Here is a 21,215-nt window from a genome sequence, read left to right as displayed (position 1 = left end):
TCTAATGTATAGATAATTCATCTTCTACTGCTGTAAAATATATTAAGTTAAAAAAGTAGTATTTATCTTGCACAAAACATGATTGATCTCTCCAAAAATTTACCATTCATACAGAAAATTTCTTAACCACTTAAACATTCAGCAAAATGAAAGATATGACTCAAAAGTGTGTACAAAGGGTGTGCACTGTACAAAACTTCTGAAGGGTTTCATTGGAGGGTAATGTGAACTGAACCAAATCCTGAATCAAAGCAAGAGATTTATTTCTTTTTTCAATAAAGTATTTGAAAATTTGAGCATATCAACTTGAAAAATGTAGAGATCTTTGCATTAGCCTAGTGATACCAGATATCTATCTTGTAGATTCAGTTTTAGGTTGGATTCGTACATAAATAGTTTTTGCATTAGCCCAGTGATACCAGATATCTATCTTGTAGATTCAGTTTTAGGTTGGATTCGTACATAAATAGTTTTTGCATTAGCCCAGTGAATCCAGATATCTATCTTGTAGATTCAGTTTGAGGTTGGATCCGTACATAAATAGTTTGTGCATTAGCTCAGTGATACCAGATATCTATCTTGTAGATTAAGTTTTAGGTTGGATCCGTACATAAATAGTTTGTGCATTAGCCCAGTGATATCAGATATCTATCTTGTAGATTCAGTTTTAGGTTGGATTCGTACATAAATAGTTTTTGCCTTAGCCCAGTGATACCAGATAATTATCTTGTAGATTCAGTTTTAGGTTGGATTCGTACATAAATAGTTTTTGCCTTAGCCCAGACATACCAGATATCTAACTTGTAGATTCAGTTTCAGGTTGGATTCGTACATAAATAGTTTTTGCATTAGCCCAGTGATACCAGATATCTGTCTCGTAGATTCAGTTTTAGGTTGGATTCGTACATAAATAGTTTGTGCATTAGCCCAGTGATATCAGATATCTATCTTGTAGATTCAGTTTTAGGTTGGATTCGTACATAAATAGTTTTTGCCTTAGCCCAGTGATACCAGATAATTATCTTGTAGATTCAGTTTTAGGTTGGATTCGTACATAAATAGTTTTTGCCTTAGCCCAGACATACCAGATATCTAACTTGTAGATTCAGTTTTAGGTTGGATTCGTACATAAATAGTTTTTGCATTAGCCCAGTGATACCAGATATCTGTCTCGTAGATTCAGTTTTAGGTTGGATTCGTACATAAATAGTTTGTGCATTAGCCCAGTGATATCAGATATCTATCTTGTAGATTCAGTTTTAGGTTGGATTCGTACATAAATAGTTTTTGCCTTAGCCCAGTGATACCAGATATCTAACTTGTAGATTCAGTTTTAGGTTGGATTCGTACATAAATAGTTTTTGCCTTAGCCCAGTGATACCAGATATCTAACTTGTAGATTCAGTTTTAGGTTGGATTCGTACATAAATAGTTTTTGCATTAGCCCAGTGATACCAGATATCTGTCTCGTAGATTCAGTTTTAGGTTGGATATGTACATAAATAGTTTTTGCATTAGCCCAGTGATATCAAGTTATTAACCTGATAGATTCATGTTTGGATCGATATATGAAATGACTTTTAATTTAAGTTTTGTCTGGATCAGTGTATAAATTGGATACTGCATTAGCCCATAGTTATCCAGATATCAGCCTCGTAGGTTCACAGTTGGGACAATTTAATAAAATGGTTTCTGCATTAGCTCATTTGGGATATCCAGATATCTATCCATGTCTTAGAATCATATTTTATGCTTGTACCAAGTTAGAATATGATAGTTGTGTTCCATTAGTTCCATTGGTTGATATAATTTAACCTTTGATTTTGTTAGGTTTCATGGACTTCCCCCTTTTTGAATGTACATGGGAATTCTGTACTGGTGTTAATACTTTTAGATAATTAAAGGATAATGTGTAGGGGATCCTTTGCAATATGTGTCTTCATGATATTGCGGTTTAAAAGCATGTATGGTAGAAGGCAAACTTTACAGTAAGATAATGAAACATGTACCGTATTCTGTCATGTATAGTATGCATTAGTGTATAATGCACACCCCCTTTTCATCTTTTGGTAATATCTTTAGGGTTCAGATTAATTTTATTTTATTGTCAAATGCAAATTTTGGACTTGAAATTTTTCTATATGGCTATTGTAAATCATGATGTCAAAATAAAAAGTTTACATCAAATTGTAAAACTTGATATAATATATCTTCAAATTCTAACAAAATATAAATGATTCTGCTTTTGATGGTGAATTTTTCCTAAAATTTGACCAGGAATAGGTTAATTTGTTTCACATTTTGACATGTTGGTACCTTTTATAGCTGACTATACAATGTGGGTTTTGTTCATTGTTGAAGAATGTATGGTGATATAGAGTTGCTTACATCCATGTCATTTGGATGACTGCTTGTGCTTTATCTGTTTTTGACAATATAATTCCTGAAATTAGCCCTTTTTTATAAAACAGGCATATCCCCTTACTACAGTCACTTAAACTTTGCCACAGTCAAATTGTGTTGTGAAGCAGAGGCTGTGACAGTATTCAAGTCAATATTCAGTCATTTAATAAAGAACAAATAATAGAACACTTTGATTACTGTAAACACTTAACTGTGTTAATTTTTGACAAGGAGTAGTGGCATTAAGGCCCGGTTTTGACCAAAAAAATAAAATGTTGGACAACTATTCCAAATTAGCACATAATGTTTGGAAATTCATAGAGTCAAGAAATATAAATGAAAAACATAAGATGTTTTATCTGATGACGTCACATTTACGTCATAATATGTACCGTTTTCATGAAAACAATGAAAAATACAGAATTTATTCAGTTTTCCATCGTTATTTCAATTGTGGAAACAACAAAATAATTTAAGAGAAGCTTTATTATAACTATTGACATAATCTCACCAAATATAAAGTTGGTTCTTGGGTGTGCCCATAGTTTGCCAATCTAAGATGTACTTAGAATTTGACGAAAAATTCAAGAAATTTTACAAAATATACAAATTTCGTCATGGTTTGTTGCCATGGTAACTCATTTAATGTAGAATTTATTTTTATTTTCTGAATACCTTGTACCTTAGTCTAGTTAGGACAAATTTAAGAAAATGTATGATAACTTTTTAATTTGCAGTAATATTTGGGCCAAATAAGGGCATTATTGCCCCTACTCTTTTACAGGGCTTGCAACTTAAAGGATACAAAATATTAAAAATTTGATAAGAACATCTTCTGACAGGTTGATTTTTATGAAGAAATGTCAAAAAATGTGTTTTACAACAATGTTTTACAATTGTTTCTCATAGAAATTACATATGCTTAAACAATAAGAAAACTATTATTTTCAGATGGTTTACAGCAAAAATCTTATATTTTATGTAGTACAAATCATTAAAATTTTGTTTGATGTATATTTTTCAGAGCACAAATAATGAAGTATCACTAGGCCCAATGAAGCTGAAACAAAAAACCATGTCTGTAAGTAGTGATTTACTTAGTAGCAACAGCTGTAACTTAGATTTATTTTAGTGCATTAAACATGTATGTTGCTTTATAAAGGGTTGTTTATTATGAAATAATTATGAAAAGTCGAAGAAAACTATCTACTGTTGATCAGCATAATAATAGATCAATTTCATAGAATTTTTCAGTCATTCCTTTTTCTACAGTTTATATTGTCCTTTGATCTTTGAAATTATCTTTGTCTTGTCCATTGAGACATTGACAGTGACAGGTATATAAATCCTACTTAGTGGACAGTTTATATTTTCTTATTAACTGAGTTACTTATAGACATTGATATATTAGAAAAAGATGATATTGACCGCCAAAAAAAAGTTCATTCAGACTTTTTGACTTTTATTAGACAGAAGACAGATTTAGCATATATATTAGTTCTTATTGACCAAAAGGTTGCTGTCCGTTGGAGTATTATTTTATGACACAAAGCACAAGATTTGCCCATGAAAATGACCTATATATATCCTATTTTGGATGCATGTTTAAGAAGGGTTTTTCCCTCGTATATGTTTGCATCCATTTCATTTGTTAAATCATTTGCATCTGCTTCCGAGGATGAACGACAGACAATTTATATTCACATCATTTATATATTAATATTCATAGTCATACTTAGGGAAAGCTTACAACATAATCCATGTTAAACAAACATTTTTCTATGTTCATGCTGTCTTAAAGCTTTACCCTGTTTGTCTTCTGCTCATCTTAGTCTTCTGGGTGATTCATTAATGAAATTTTATAATTTTAGTCATGAATTTTATGTTGCCAGAATAATCATATTATGCAATCTATTTTAAATATTTTCCATTTCCCCTAACAAATGTTTGCCAGATTAGACCCAAATACAAGAACAGAAGTTGTATGGATCATTTATATTCAGAGTGGCCTCCATCAAAGAGGAGGGAAGGAAGAGTGGCCTCCATCAAAGAGGGGGGGGAGGAGGAGTTGTATGGATCATTTATATTCAGAGTGGCCTCCATCAAAGAGGAGGGAAGGAAGAGTGGCCTCCATCAAAGAGGGGGGGTGGGGGTGGGGAAGGAGGAGTTGTATGGATCATTTATATTCAGAGTGGCCTCCATCAAAGAGGAGGGAAGGAAGAGTGGCCTCCACCAAAGAGGGGGGAAGGAGGAGGTCTCATCCTAAATTCCTGAGAGAATACAGTGTTTTCCATTCGGCATTTAAGCCGGGTGTGCCTACCACCTTCTTTTGAAAGCTGACCACCTTTCCATTTTAGTAGGTGGTCGGCTTTTTTTTCAAATTCCGGATTTTTTTTCGGTTCCGCACCGTAAAAATTTAAATACTAATCGCGCCTCGCTAATTTGTTTTCATTGCTATTCAATTCCATAAAATGTGAATACAATACTAACCATTCTTTTTGTGACAACACCCACAGTAAAAAAACTGGTTGGAAAAGTATAAAAAAAATAATACGACCGGTTGCAAGTGATTTTTTCAAAACACCCACCTTACCTTAGTGAAAAATGGAGAACACTGGAATAAATTTAAAATCCAGAATTCCTGTGAAAATAATGTGTAAGTTCCCGCATAATTAAATCCCAAATTCCTGAATTCCCAACGATTTAACTCAGGCTATTTCCAAATTCATGTGCATCAAACAGCTCAATCTGGACATCCAGAAAAAGGTCCTTCTGCCTCTAATTAAACTAAATGTATATGAATATAATGTATATAAAGCTTTTTAATCTTTTAAAGAGTAGGGACTGAAGTCTTTTAAATTTTAAGGAAAGCAAACTCATATTACTAGAAGTTAATGTTACATTGCCATTAAGTTCAATTAGTTTAGGTTTCAGGTTATCAGCAGTTTAATTATTTATACATTTAACTTGTCTTTGTCAAAATGTAAACGTGATAAGTTTATTCTTAACCTATATTAGGTTAATTAGTAACTTTGACCATAACTAACACACAAATGACCAATAAGTTGCAACAGTGAATACATGTATGATATTCAGGTATTATATTTTGCTTACTAGTATATAAAGCCCTTATAGACATTTATATGGTGACCTGATGACACACATTTTCCATGCTCTAATTCATACAATAATGTCACAAGACAATAGCCCAAGGATATGTTAATATTCAGAAGGGAAAATAGCCACTGGCTGACATACAATAATCATGCAACACGTAAGTGACAAAATCCAAACAAGGGACATAATTCTTTGTCAATATTATGGTGTTTGGTGTTTCATGTTTAAAATAAATGAAAACAAAAATTGCTTGATTGAGTTAGTGGAAGTTGTTTTAACGTATGGTATACGTTTTTGGTCAATATTGTTTGTAAATAATATTATTTTGATTAAGAATTTAATTGAACTACTGTGGAATCATCATTATTCGTTGGACACCAATTTCCGTGTAATTCGCAGATACAGATGAACCACAAATTTCAGTGTTCAACGAATTACAAATTTTCTATAAGTTGTATATACAGACTTTGTCAAAACCACGAAATCATATATCCACAAAAACACAACTTTTCTACAAACGACGAAAATTGAGACCGACAAAAATAAATGAATCCACAGTAAGTATTTTGAAATAGGAGTGTAATATGTGTTTTACAATTGGAGTGGAATATGTATTTTGAAATTGGAGTGTAATATGTGTTTTACAATTGGAGTGTAATATGTATTTTGAAATTGGAGTGTAATATGTGTTTTACAATTGGAGTGTAATATGTATTTTGAAATTGGAGTGTAATATGTGTTTTACAATTGGAGTGTAATATGTATTTTGAAATTGGAGTGTAATATGTGTTTTACAGTTGGAGTGTAATATGTGTTTTGCAATTGGAGTGTAATATGTGTTTTGCAAGGAACAATATTCACCATAATTCATGCTATAACCTTTCTAAGAAAAGTTGAATACTCTTGAAATAGTATAATGCCTCTTAATTACTTAGTGGTAACATGAACTTCAAGTGCATTGGGTCATGGATTCCATCTCTGCTAGGTCAAACCAAAGACTTTAGAATTAGTATTTGCTGCGTCTCTGCTAAGGGCAGGGTAAGAAGTAAGAACAAAGACTGGTCAGCTCAAAGTCGGAAGAATATTTCTTGTTTGGGTGAATTGTCATCCTGTTGACTCTTACCTTTGATCCTTTGGAGCAGGAATATTAAAGATCTTATACTCAGTGTGTTGCCAAAGCATTGTGTGTCATATGACATTTACACAAGTATTGGTACACTATGGAAAGACCCCAGTTTCCCATTTGATCCCTATGCCTAGTCAAATGTGTCCTGTATATTCATGACATCTAAGTGAAATGATGTGAGACTGAAGTAAGGGGTCTTAGTTCTTATGGTGCTATCACATGGTTTGAAGTAAGGTCCGATTCTAAACAGCTACTTCTACCACCATGTGCATGCCAGACACATAAATATGTTGAGAAACAGATAACTACTAGTACCATCCAGTTAATGCTTCCAGACTGGCATTATTTAAAGAATTCACAGTTTTATGTTTTGGGGTTCTCTTGACTGTTGATCTCAAGTGAACCTGATAAAGTGTTTTTGAAAAAAAAAATGTTCTTGTTGAGAATTTCACTTCTCTGTTTCCTTTGATATCTAAAATTTTATCATCAGATGCATTATTCTGAAAAAAAAGTAACACCCCCCTCCCAAAAAAAAAAACATCAACAAACAAAATTTACTCTATTGAGAATTTTATCTGTGATGCTGAAACTTAAAACTGTTTAAACTTTTATTAAAAAAATATGTTAAATTTTTTCAAAAGTTCTTTTCTAACATATATTGAAAAGCTTGGTAATATTTTACCTCAATGTTACCCTCTTATATTAAAAAGCTTGGTAATATTTTACCTCAATGTTACCCTCTTATATTAAAAAGCTTGGTAATATTTTACCTCAATGTTGCCCTCTTATATTAAAAAGCTTGGTAATATTTTACCTCAATGTTACCCTCTTATATTAAAAAGCTTGGTAATATTTTACCTCAATGTTACCCTCTTATATTAAAAAGCTTGGTAATATTTTACCTCAATGTTGCCCTCTCATATTAAAAAGCTTTGTAATATTTTACCTCAATGTTGCCCTCTTATATTAAAAAGCTTGGTAATATTTTACCTCAATGTTACCCTCTTATATTAAAAAGCTTGGTAATATTTTACCTCAATGTTGCCCTCTTATATTAAAAAGCTTGGTAATATTATACCTCAATGTTGCCCTCTTATATTAAAAAGCTTGGTAATATTATACCTCAATGTTGCCCTCTTTTGAAAGCTTGACAACATAATGTAAATGTACACAGTAAGACTTATTTAATATTCTTTTATATAAGATCTGTGTCAGACTGACAAAAGTGATTTATGTTGAATTTTTAATCTGATTGACTAACAGCTGATAAAATACTGATTTTGGTTGATATAGATGAAATTTCATGACTGCATTAAATCTTAGCAAATTGTGTTTTGAGTGTAGAAAAGTGCACTTCACAAGGATTTATGATGTTTGTATAGAGATTAACATCAAGAGTGTGGAGAAGTGAATATGTATACATATTACAGCATGAAAATGTACTTTATCACTATTTTTCGTAATAGTATTACTGTTTATTTTTCTATTGTCAATATTTGGAGAAGTACTAAAATGATAAAACAGTTCATTATTTATGCAGTACCGCTGAAAAATCATATTAGCAATTTAGAAAATAAACAGTGTTTTATTAAACTTTAATGCTTAAGTCACTTTCTATCAATTGTGAAATCACACATTTAATATAAAAATAAAAAGATGTGGTATGATTGCCAATAAGATAACCCTCCACCAGAGACCTAATGATGTAGGAGCAAGCAACTATAGGTCACTGTTCTGCCATCAACAATGAACAAATCCCATAATGCACAGCAAGCGATAAAAGGCCCTAAAATGATAAACGTTAAATAACTCAAAGAAGAAATGTCCTGATTTATGGACAAAACACAAATATAACACACAACAACAAATGACAACCGCTGAATTACAGGTTCCTGACTTTGGGAATGCAGAATGTGACAGGGATAAACATTGTTGCTGGCACCCATGCAACCTTCCCCTTACCTGGGGCAGTGGTGTAACAGCACAACATATAAAAATCAGTAGAATGAGGCTTAACTCATCAGATTGATACAAAGCACATAAGCAACTAATAAAAACACAAAAGACACAAAGTAAAGATCTAAGAGTACTGGCAGTTCCTGAAAGCTAGTTCAAAGCCAATAACAAGTAATAAAAAAAATCATGTATCTAAGACTAAAATATCAATCAACTATTTGACCCTTGAAAAAGATTTAGAATTCATAAATAATTTTATTGACAACTAATATGAAACAGTTTAATGTGGACACATTGGCATATATGTCTGATGTTAGGAAGACACCATTAACATTGACACATGAGTTAGATTTTTGGTCAGGTTGCATACAGTGCAAAACCAGACAATATCATGTTTGTGTGTGTTTGTGTGTGTGTGTGGGGGGGGGGGGGGGGGGTCATTTGTAGAAAATGGGTGCCTACTTTATGTTATCAACTCCTCCTACAGTATTCTACCCTGCAGTACATGTACTAGAATTGTGCACCATTTTTTCCTAACTTTGGAACTTGATCATTTTCAGACAAAATAAAATACATCTTTTCTTTTTGTTGATATGATGAAAAGGTGAACTGTAATTTCATTTGTCACCATCGAAAGTATATTTTTATTAGAATTTGGCAATCTATATATATATATATATATATAATGTTCCTTATTGTTGTGCTTTTATACAAACTTCTCATTTTATCTGTGGTGTTAAAACATAGCCTTGTAAAATTTCAGTGTCCTTGAATGACTTGAAAAGGATATAGAGTTTAACTTAAAGGAAAGAAAAAATTGTGAAATTAGAGTTATGTAATACAATTCTGTTTTAACAGAAACAAATGTTTTATTGTCCCCATTTGTAAATAATATGGAATACACAAGTTTCATTTGTTGTTTAATGGTGTGTTTTGATCTAGGAGTTTTATTTACATTTGTGAATAAATAATGGAATAATAATAATGTTGTTACAATATTATCTAGGTTAAATTAGTTGACAATATGTTGATTTATGGACAGATTTTACTGTATGTTATCTCTTATTTGATCTGCTGAAGTTTATCCTGTGTCAAGGTGAGGTATTGAAAGGTTAGAATTTCTGTCACATGTAACCCTAGGATATTGATAGGTCGTTATATACTTACAAAAACTAATGCACTTGCACTACAATACATCATATGATTCATATATATTATGGAAGGTTTATGATAATCATATGTAAGGTATATATAAGAAGGATTTTCTTTAAGTTGATGTGGTAAACATCCAATATCAGTTTAACTTATTCAAATCTTTTTCGAACAAAGATCAATGTATGTTAAGGGTCTTTTTTTGACCCCTCTCAGAAGTAGTTCATATTCACATAATCAATAGCCCTTGACCAGGTACTACCAAAAATGGAAATTAATCAAGTCATATTGTCCTGAACATGCACATAAAGCATACAACAATAAACCAATATGAAATAAAGCCAGAAAACTTGATTTTTATGCCCCCGCCGTAGCGGAGGGGGGCATTAAGTTTTACCCTTGTCCGTCTGCACATCGTCCGTCCGTCCCAAAGTTCGTTTCCGTTCTCTAACTTAAGTTTGCCTCAACCAAATGTTATGAAACTTATACACAATGCTTATTACCACATAATACAGATCAACTTCAAAATTGGGTGGCGTCACTTTTACGGTTCTTGAGTTATGCTTCTTTGTAAACATAAAAATTGCTGAATTTTTCGTTTCCATTCTGAAACTTGAGTTAGCCTCAACCAAATGTTATGAGACTTATACACAATACTTATTATTACAAAACTCAGATCAAGTACAAATTTGGGTAGCGTCACTTTTACTGTTCTTCAGTTATGTCCCGTTATAACTTTGTATGATATTCAAGTGGGGGCATCATCTGTATCCCATGGACACATTCCCCATTTTTTACAACATACATTGTAAACTGTTCACTGGAATGTACCAGTAAATAAAAAAAAATATTATCTGTTTGGAAAAAAGATTGATTTTAATTCCAGAATGTGTACATACTTAAGTTTTATACTGTCACAATGAAATTTAATATTTTTTTACTCCAATTAAGGGACTTATATTCAGCATATTAGTATGATATTCATCAAATGTGTAAATAATAACATCTTGTTTATCTAAACTACAAGTATTTGTATACATGTACAGTTAAATAGGTCAAGGATGATATACATTAAGTGTTCTGATATGTCAATTGAGTACAATAATGTATCTAAAAAGTACAACGAAAAAAAACCTCATATATTTGTATTATTTTCTTCGAACAGTTTTTAAAAATGTTTTTTTTTTCTAATCATGGAAAAATATTCATTCTCCATCACAAATACAGGAAATGTGATAATAATAAATACTTTTAAAAAATGATTATTCAGGATTAATTAGTAATAGAAAATAATGATAACTAGGGGAAAATTATTCATTATGGGAAACTTGATAATATTGCATTTAGTATTTCAAGCATATTCAGGTTTTGAAAAAGTTCATTGATATATAGCAATTGCCCTAAAAATTGAAAGAAATAGTACTTTAAGTGACAGTGACTTAAGTTCACCTTCATCTGTTTGATTCCTGAGCACCACACAAAAAGTGTCAAACTTAACTCGCCATGATTTGCAGACAATATAAAAATAAGAAGATGTGGTATGATTGCCAATGAGACAACTCTCCACCAGAGACCAAAGTTCCTGACAATACTAGTTCAAAGCCAATAACAAGTAATAAAAGAATCATGTATCTACAGAAGACTAAAATATCAATCATAACACATCCAACAGCCAATGCCTTTTTATGTCACACTGTTGTTACCTTATCTGTCACATACATGCATACATGCATATAACTTCATGGACAAAATGACACTTATTTTGCATCTGATTAGCCAATGTTTAAACACAGATTCTCATCAAGTTCACAGATGAGCTTACTATATGAGTATAGTTTGCATAAGGTCTTCACTAAAAGAGAAGTTATGAGGAGAGCAACTATTGGGACCCTTGAAAAAGTTTTGGGAATTCATAAATTAATTTTTTTTACAACTGATATGAAACAATTGATCTGGACACATTGGTGCATGTGTCTGATGTCAGGAAGACACCATTAACATTGGCATATGAGTTAGATTTTTGGTCAGGTTGCATACAGAGCTAATATTATGTGTTGGGGGGGGTGGGGTTCAATTGGAGAAAATGGGTGCCTACTTTGTGTAAACAACTCTTCCTACAGTGTCCAACCCAGTACTCTGAAACTTGAGTAACCTAACCCTAACCCTAACCCGAAACTTGACTAACCAGGTTGCATACAGTGCAAAACCAGCTAATATTATGTGTTGGGGGGGGGGGGGGGGGGGGGGGGGAGGGTCAATTGGGGAAAATGGGTGCCTTCTTTGTGTAATCAAATCCTCCTCCTACAGAGTCCAACTCAGTAATCTGAAACTTGACAGAAGGATTGCACTTATATTAGAATTGTGCACCAATTTGAACTGTAATTTCATTTGTCACCATTAAAAGTATATTTTTATTAGAATTTTGTAATCTCTTATTCCTTATTGTGGTTTTTTTATACAAATTTCTCATTTATCTGTGGTTGTTAAAACATGGCCTTGAAAAATTTCAGTGTCATTGAATGACTTGAAAAGGATTTAGAGTTTAACTTAAAGGAATGAAAAAAATATTCTGTGCACTATTGACGTAAATGCTTCCTTTGTTATAACTTCTTTTGAAGTCAAATTACAAATTGCACCTGTAATTAAAAATATTCCATTTATTTGACAGAGAAGTACATTCATATATAATTAATCTTCATAGAATTTTATTTCTTTAAAATATAAAGCATACTCGAGTGAAATTTTGATTGGAATTTTCTTTGATCATTAAATACAAATATTTAACTTTTCAGATCTTTTGCCTGACTTTTAAGAATTCTATTTAAAAAAATTCTCTCATTGTGAAATTATACATAAAAGGATAATAGGAACAATATAAAAAAAATGGTCAGTACAGCAGTACCAACAATTGACAAAAAAATCCCAAAAAAAACTGTATGGCACACACTCAGGTACTATCTTACCTTGACATCATTTGAGTGGTTCATAGGTCAATGTTAAGTTTTTGTGTTTTGGTTTTATTTTCAGATACTTTAAGCAACAGGTCAACAGTATGCAGTGTATGGAATTATTGTAAGGTGTACATGCCTATCTGGCAGGTATCATCTGATCATGACCTTATTTTCATGGTTCATTGGTCACTGTTAAGTTTTTGTGAATCGCTTTGTTTTTTAAATACTAAAAGCAATAGGTCAACTTTTTGTAGTGTAAAGAATGATTTTAAGGTGTACATATCTGTCTGTCAGGTTTCATCTGACCTTGAACTCATTTTCATGGTTCATTGTTTAGTTTTGGTGGATCACTGATAATGTTAATTTTATGTGATACTTGTAGTAAACCTTTTCAACATAGAATCAATCATTATCAGAAAAACAGGGGAGTCATTTCAGTGTATGTGCACTCTTGTTTATCTTATCCCTTCAAAAGTGTTTCACAAATTGATGGGAAATTGTACAAACATTTAAATGTTGGAAAGATAATGTCCAATTGGTTTTGTTTAAGGAAAGGATTATTTTAGAATCATTTCACTACCATGCTACTTGACTCAATACTAGTCAAGAATTAAGTGACCTGGAGAGGGTAATGACTTGGCTTTTTAGTCATCTTTGATAATTATCTATTTCAAACTGTGGTACAGATAAGAGCATATGAACCAAGGTATTATTTTGGTTTAAATTAATTGATGCACTATTCTTTTGTAAACTTGTCACTACGTTGTCATAATAAATTATTTCTCAAGCAGAAGGTTCATTCACTAGTATAGGACCAAGAAAGAGAAAAACAGAAGGTCTTTCAAGGTCATAATCATGTTTTTGACACCATCTTCATAGACCATCAGGAAACACTCAGAACATTTGGTAAAAAAGAAGTTTGAATCATCATCAACACCTATATAATTTTCACCTTTGTGACATGTCTTTCTGCGCACTTTACCTTGTGAACTAGCACATTAAAAATGATGGTCTAGTACAACCAGGAGTCGTTTGAATTAATCACATTCACTTGAAATTGTCCTGAATATGCGTTTTATTTTGCTACTGGATGTTAAACATCCATTGATCATCATCATCATTTAGAATATTATGAAAAAGGATTATGGAAAATTTTAATTTGAGGATTTTAATATTAGTTTCTTGTCATATCGTCATGACAACATTACTGTCCAGTTGTTGTCTTTGTTTGCTAACAGATGTAAATATTTTTTGTTTCATATTATCATTATTGGTATATACTAGTTCAGGCCATTAGTTATCCCTTTTAAAGCTTGTAATATGCAATGGGTTTTGCTCATCATTGAAGGCAGTACGTTGACCTATTGTTATTTACATCCTAATACCACCTCAGTGGTCTCGTGGAAGTGTGTTTACCTGTAGTGCAGGAGTTCATGGGTTGGAACCCCTGCCAGGTCAAACCAAAGATTCTTAAATTAATATTTGCTACTTGTCCACTAATCATGTGACATTAAGGAGTAAGAGCAAATACTGGACGGCTCCGAGTCAGAATAATGTGTCCGGATAAGGTGACAGGTCTTCCTGCGGACTTTTACCTTGTGAAACTAGCACATTAAAAATCTGGCTCAATGTGTTGGTCTAGTACAAAGCAGGGTTAATATTCATATTACATTAATATGTTATCCTGAATATGCATATTAATTTGCTGCTGAACGTTAAGCAGCCATCCATCATCATCATCTTTTAAATCCTAGTTTTTTGTTGTAAGGATGATACTTGTCTCTCTTACCACATTATCTCTTTATTTTATACTGTCATTTCCAATGTATTTTAGGTTGCCTCGGGTCAAGAGGTCTAAGTAGTTCATCTACTGTATCACTAGCCTGTCAATACTGAGGTTGTGAGTTTGAACCCTGCATGTGGCAGGTGCGTTTGATTCCAATCTGAATTGATAAGGATTGCCAGTTTTCCTGCTAAAGGTTGTTGGTTTTCTCAATGCATGCCAGCTTCCTTCATCAGTCAAAACTGGCTGCAACAATACAGCCAATAGTGCTGAAAGTGATGTTAAACACTAACAATCAATCAATCAATCTGTTCATAATTGAAGAAAAGAAAGCATTTTATGTGATGAATTTTTATATTGTTCTCATGTAAAGAAACAAATGAAAATATTTAGTTATGAATATTCATGATTTGTGTAAGAATTGGTATTTTACATTCATTACCATTTATCTAGAATCTCTTGCATTATAATCTGGATTTTAACATGAAAATGTAATCAGATGAAAAATCTTCTGTTATTGTTCAATATTACATTAGAATGCATTTAATATGTGAATTAATAGAACAATAGTTGATTAATGTTGACATTTTGCATTGAAGATCGAAGGTGCTTATTTGTTCTGCTTTTATTAGAGAAATGCCACAGTTCGTATGAAAGAATATAAGAACGATTCTTAATCCTTTTTAAATGCGAGAAAAAAGTTGTCCATTTATTGTTAATTTGTTGTATTTAATCAAAATTTATTGTCAGATCTAATTATTAACGTGAAAAAGTTAACTGTGGTATAATTAAGTCTTTTGTGGAAATATTCTTCAGGGAGAAAATGCTGAGAAGCAGTCAATAATTCTGACAATACAAATAATTCCAAAATCCACTGGATATATCACTGAATAAGTATTCAAGGCAGGAATTTTTCACTTGGAACTAATTTCCGCTAGATGAGGACGATTTTTTATGCAAGATCAATGAATTGTAAAATCAGCTGGAAACATTTGTATTCAGTTGGAGAACTTTTCCAAATAGATTTTTTATATCGGAGAAACCATTGACAGGATTGGCAACTTTGACTTATAATTTTGACGATCTTAAAGATGATCTTGAGGCAATTCTCTAAGTTTTAGAAGTGCTATTAATTATTTTAGGTATTCTGAAATATTTCTTTATTAATTTTTTACGTGATTCTAAAATAGTTAGTGGTTTGTGTTTATAACTTATGAAATAAACCAATATCAATAAGAAGATGTGGTATGAGTGCCAATGAGACAACTCTCCATCCAAGTCACAATTTGTAAAAAATAAACAATTATAGGTCAAAGTATGGCCTTCAACATGGAGCCTTGGCTCACACCTAAAAACAGCAAGCTATAAAGGGCCCCAAAATGACGAGTGTAAAACAATTCAAACAGGAAAACCAACGGTCTAATCTTATATTTAAAACGAGAAACACTTATGAAACACACTAATAAATGACAACCACTGAACAACAGGCTCCTGACTTAGGACAGGTGCATAAAAATGCAGCAGTTTCAAGTTTATAAAAATAAGAAGATGTGGTATGTGATTGCCAATGAGACAACATTCCACAAGAGACCAAATGACACAGAAATTAGCAACTATAGGTCACCATACGATGAGTAAAAGCCATCCCGCATACGGCGCATAGACAGCTATAAATGGCCCGGAAATGCCAAATGTAAAACAATTCAAACGAGAAAACAAATGGCCTGATTAATGTACAAAATAATGAACGAAAATCAAAAATGATATACAGCAACAAACGACAACCACTAAATTACAGGCTCTTGACTTGGGACAGGCACATACAGAATGTGGCTGGGTTAAACTAGTTTGAAGGTGCGCCAACCCTCCCCCTAACCCGGGACAGTGGTGTAACAGTACAACATAAGAATAAACTATAAAAATCAGTTGAAAAGGGCTTAACTCATCTGATCGATACAAAGCAGAAATACATCTAACAAAAACACAGAGTGGATGTGGCAGGGTACTTTTACATCCCCACAACAAAAAGACACTAAGTACAGATCTGAGCGTACTTTGTCCTTTTCTTCATAATTTGAAGGTTTGATTTTGTGCCTGTACAAGTCAGGCTATCAGGACAATGTTTGTTTGTTGTTGTTTCTCTTTGTTTTTGGGAAGTCAGATGTATGCCAGTATGGTTAATGTGGTCTGTTATGCTGTCCTTCATGTTAAGTGGTTCTTGTTGTTTTTCTAATGTATCATTCAGTATTAGTGCATTTAACAAAAAAAATTTCTTCAAGAAAAGTTTTGGTAGAAATGTAAATGATTTTAAATATTATATATTTCTTTAGATCAGACTAAGTATATAATGTAGTGTTCTATTCTGAAAATCCATGTATATTGTTGTTTTTATATTATGTATATTAGGTACAAGGAATGACTTTAGTTCCTATTTTTATTAGGATTTGCATTTAATGAATAAGTTGACAGTTATTAAGCACCTCTGAACTTTGCCAAGAAGTGTCAAGATATTATACCCAAACTGGGACTTACACTAATTTATCTAAATTTTGTACATTTAAACCACATAAAATAACATTAACTAATATTGCTTATTAATTCAGGCCATCCGTTTTAAATTAAGAGCCTTTTAAAGCTTGTTATATGCTATGGGTTTTGCTCATCATTGAAGGCAGTACGCTGCCCTATAGTCATTTACATCTTTTGTTGTAAGGATGATAGACATATAATGTGTGTTCTTAGTTTCTTGGTATTTTTGGGTTGCTGACTTACTGACGTATTCCCATGTCTTTTATTCCTACATTCAAAGAACAGTTTATAGGGCATAACTCATAAACTGAGAAAAGAGCATTCTTTTTACACATGTTTAGATGGTGAGGTTAAAAGTATCAACTTTATCACATTGAATATATACAAAAGGTAAACAAACAAAATCAGCTGACTTTGTGAAATCAGAGAAAATATATTTCCTGATGTTAGATTCAAGGTTTACATGTATATACCTGTCTACAGTTAAACAGCTATTGGCTGAACCTTTCTTTACCTGTAGTCTGTAGATCTAGTTCAGTAGTATTTGCACATAAAAACATCTGTGACATCAATTTACAAATTTATGCAACAGATTCAGAAATTTATGTTTTGGAAAATTTTCTTTATTGACTGTTGTACAATAATATATTCTGATTACTGTTCAAAAACTTGTTGTCGAAGATTATGTCTAAATGCATTATGTACACAATGCTTGGGTACAAATACAAGAAAAATTTGTTTACATGGTGTCCTGTATATAGTTTTCTTTATGCTTATATGAACAAAAAGTGTGAATTCATTATCCTTTATGTATGTCATAACATACAGAACTTGCCAGCTTTTATACAGTATCAGCTTGCCTAAAACATTATCTATAGAATCTCTTGTCTAAAACATTATCTATAGAATCTCTTGCCTAAAACATTATCTATAGAATCTCTTGCCTATAACATTATCTATAGAATCTCTTGCCTAAAACATTATCTATATAATCTCTTGCCTAAAACACTATCTATAGAATCTCTTGCCTAAAACATTATCTATAGAATCTCTTGCCTAAAACATTATCTACAGAATCTCTTGCCTAAAACACTATCTATAGAATCTCTTGCCTAAAACAGTATCTATACAATCTCTTGCCTAAAACAGTATCTATAGAATATCTTGCCTAAAACATTATCTATAGAATCTCTTGTCTAAAACATTATCTATAGAATCTCTTGCCTAAAACATTATCTATAGAATCTCTTGCCTAAAACATTATCTATAGAATCTCTTGCCTAAAACATTATCTATAGAATCTCTTGCCTAAAACATTATCTACAGAATCTCTTGCCTAAAATAATATAGTGTCCACTTGCTTAAAAACACTACAGTGTCTACTTGTCTCCTCTGTATTTGCCAGAAAACATTATACATTGTCGAGGAGAGACTTAGGCATACTGTTTCCAGCAACATCCAAAATTGTGACGGTTTGTAATTAGGTCAGTTTAAAGGGAACCAACTAATGACAGGTCAATGATATCTTGTAGGCAGTGGAAAAGATAAAGGGTAAGAAGGTCCTTCTCTGGCACCATCCTGTTTGTCATGTATTTTCAATGGAAAAACCATCAGTTTGTCTAGGTAAAAAGTTTTGATTTGATGAATGCATTAAATGTTCTCCAATATTGTGCATATTGAACAAGAAAAAAGCCAAAACAAAACAAAACGAAAACTAAACAAAACAGATGAATTTGCTTGCAAGTTTTCATCATTATCTGTTTTTGCATACCTATTTGCACCAATTTTATGATTAGCAGTGTGGTGCTAAATGATTACCTTGGCTGTCTACCTAAATGTCTCTTGTTTGTTGTATGTAGAATAGTTTATAGATTTGTCATGGTAATTAATCACACATAAGCAATCTGAAATACAATTTTATGTTACTGTTTTATTCTAATTTCCTACATATGTGACACAATTTTATGCAATGTATACTTTTCTTATACAATTTTATAAATATAATAAAGCATCATCCATTAGCAGGAATAATTTTTTTGTCAATATTCTTAATTATCTCCCCCTTGTCAAGGATCTACCAATTATTATCTCCCTTTTGTAGATGAAATCCTGTTATTCATACATATTGGGACCTTTTATATTAAACTTACTATGTCTCATTATACAATTATGGCCCGTTGAAAAGGTGAATATCCAAAATTGTCAACACGAGAAGGTTATTTCACTGAGGGTGCAGCCCGAAGTGAAATAACTTTTAAGGGTTGACAATTTTGGATATTCATCGCTTCTAAGGGGCCACAATTGTTTTATTATACCGAACTAACAGTGGAAGGGCATTTTGAATCATTGTAAAAGCACTTACCCTTACTTGAGTCAGTAACAAACACAAGTTGACGTTCAAAAATACATGTAATTTGTGTCTTAGAATTCTCGTATGTACAACAAAGGTAGATTCTTTTTGTAAAATATTGATGGCCCTGAAAAGGACCGTTATTAGAGATATCATCGGCACAAGATGCACGTCAAAAGCCTTATTTCCTCTTCTATCAATGGGCTTTCTGTAACTTGAACGTTGCCATTTTGTTTATTTACGTCTGTGACGTCATTTTCATGAGTACAAATCAACAAACTAAAAAGGTTATTCGCCGGTGAATAATAGGGTTATTCAACGCTGGTGTAAATTTTTAGGGTTATTCGTTCTTCCTTACAATTGAATGAAAATTAACTGAATTATTCCATGTCACGTGATAACGTTTTACCCAATAGAATTGTTTGAAATATATGTAAGGTATAATAATGATGAAGATTATATGATTATCATTATCATTATGTGAAATATGTTTTTCTTAGAATTTATCATAGCTACTTTTACTTTTATGAGTATATATTCTCCCATAGTAAGATGTTGATATTCAGGAAATAGTGAAATATTATCTTTTGTTCCACAAAATAATTGTTTATTTTATTTCTCTCTCGATCCTTTTTTACGGAAGAAAAATGAATTACTCGTACCATTGAGTAACTTTTTAATTGTTAAACAATAATATTTCCACAGAGCGTTATGAAAAGTTACCATGCAGTATCCATTGCACTAGTGCAAAAATAGCTTCAAATTATTGACGTCATCAGTGACAAAAACATGTGTGAATCAGCTATGCTGTATAATAAAAGGCTTATTATTGCATGACTATTGGTCAATATTATCTTTCTTAGATTGGTATATTACATTGCAAGCTTGCGCAATATAAAAGTTTTCTCGGGACAGTAACCCTATGATATAAACATTCATAATGTTGTTTGGCATTTTAATGGAAAAGGATCAATTTCTATTAATGACATTATTTCATATTTGGATTGATTTCATCATTAGTCAACATATAATATAATAATTATTCTGTAATAATAAGGAAAAGTTTTAACTGTCTCATGTAAACACTCATTGTCTCGTCGAAAATGAAATTATCTTGTTCTTGTACAAGATCCTAGACCTAGGTTATCCATCATCACAAATAGTAATGTATTATGACAACATTAATTACTAGACTTTTGTGTGACTTTGTAAAATGTTTATGAATGGGAAGAATTGCTTGACCTAGTATTGTATCAGACTATATAATATAGGATGTTTGTTTGGCCTTGGAACAGAAACTAGGATGGATATCCTGTTCGCCGTGGTTCCATTTTCTGGAGAAGTACGATGAACTGGATTTGAAATATGATTCTTTCCATTGAGAAAGCCATTACTAATTTTGGTCAAAATGTCCAAGCCTTTGTGGCTATCTTTATATTTCTAGATTGATTCCTATACAACTGAACATGTTTATCTTATGCATATTTTTTTTGTTGAAGATTTTTGCTTTTGTTTTCTTTGTATAAAGTATAAAAAATGAACATTAATATATATCAGTCACTATTTTAGGCTACAAATACTTGTAAACAACTGTAAGGACATGAATAAAATGAGACACTGACACCAAATATTGTTTTTCATTTGCAGCTTAAGAGATCTAAACCAAAATAGGTTACACAATATCATACATGAGACTTCAACATCAGCAAATACGACTTGCTTCTTTATCTCATTGACCAAGCTGTCCAACTTATGAATACAGATGACTTATTCTTTTCTCTTTTACATTGAATGAACTTGTAATGTGTGTTGACTAAACACATTGAATGAACTTGTGATACTGTAAGT

At 31.9% G+C, this 21,215-nt stretch overlaps 1 protein-coding gene and 1 long non-coding RNA gene across 8 annotated transcripts in view; both read left to right on the top strand.

Annotated features, from left to right (window-relative positions):
• The window catches only part of LOC127736193 (high affinity cAMP-specific and IBMX-insensitive 3',5'-cyclic phosphodiesterase 8B-like), a 146,616-nt gene that overhangs the window by 65,506 nt on the left and 59,895 nt on the right, over positions 1–21,215 (top strand). For all 7 annotated transcript variants that reach the window (XM_052246776.1, XM_052246780.1, XM_052246777.1 and 4 more), the window contains one exon: positions 3,428–3,484. In XM_052246776.1, the coding sequence (XP_052102736.1) occupies positions 3,428–3,484 (57 nt within the window). The remainder of the gene's footprint in view (positions 1–3,427; positions 3,485–21,215) is intronic.
• Positions 23–1,481, top strand: LOC127736212 (uncharacterized). Its single transcript, XR_007998859.1, has 3 exons — positions 23–449; positions 598–671; positions 820–1,481. It is a non-coding gene; the product is annotated as an uncharacterized LOC127736212 (long non-coding RNA).

This window comes from Mytilus californianus, unplaced genomic scaffold (assembly GCF_021869535.1).
Source record: "Mytilus californianus isolate M0D057914Y unplaced genomic scaffold, xbMytCali1.0.p SCAF_3, whole genome shotgun sequence".
NCBI classification, from domain to species: Eukaryota; Metazoa; Mollusca; class Bivalvia; order Mytilida; family Mytilidae; genus Mytilus; species Mytilus californianus.
Note: the sequence above shows the minus strand (reverse complement) of the source record. Positions and strands in the feature narration are given on the sequence as shown.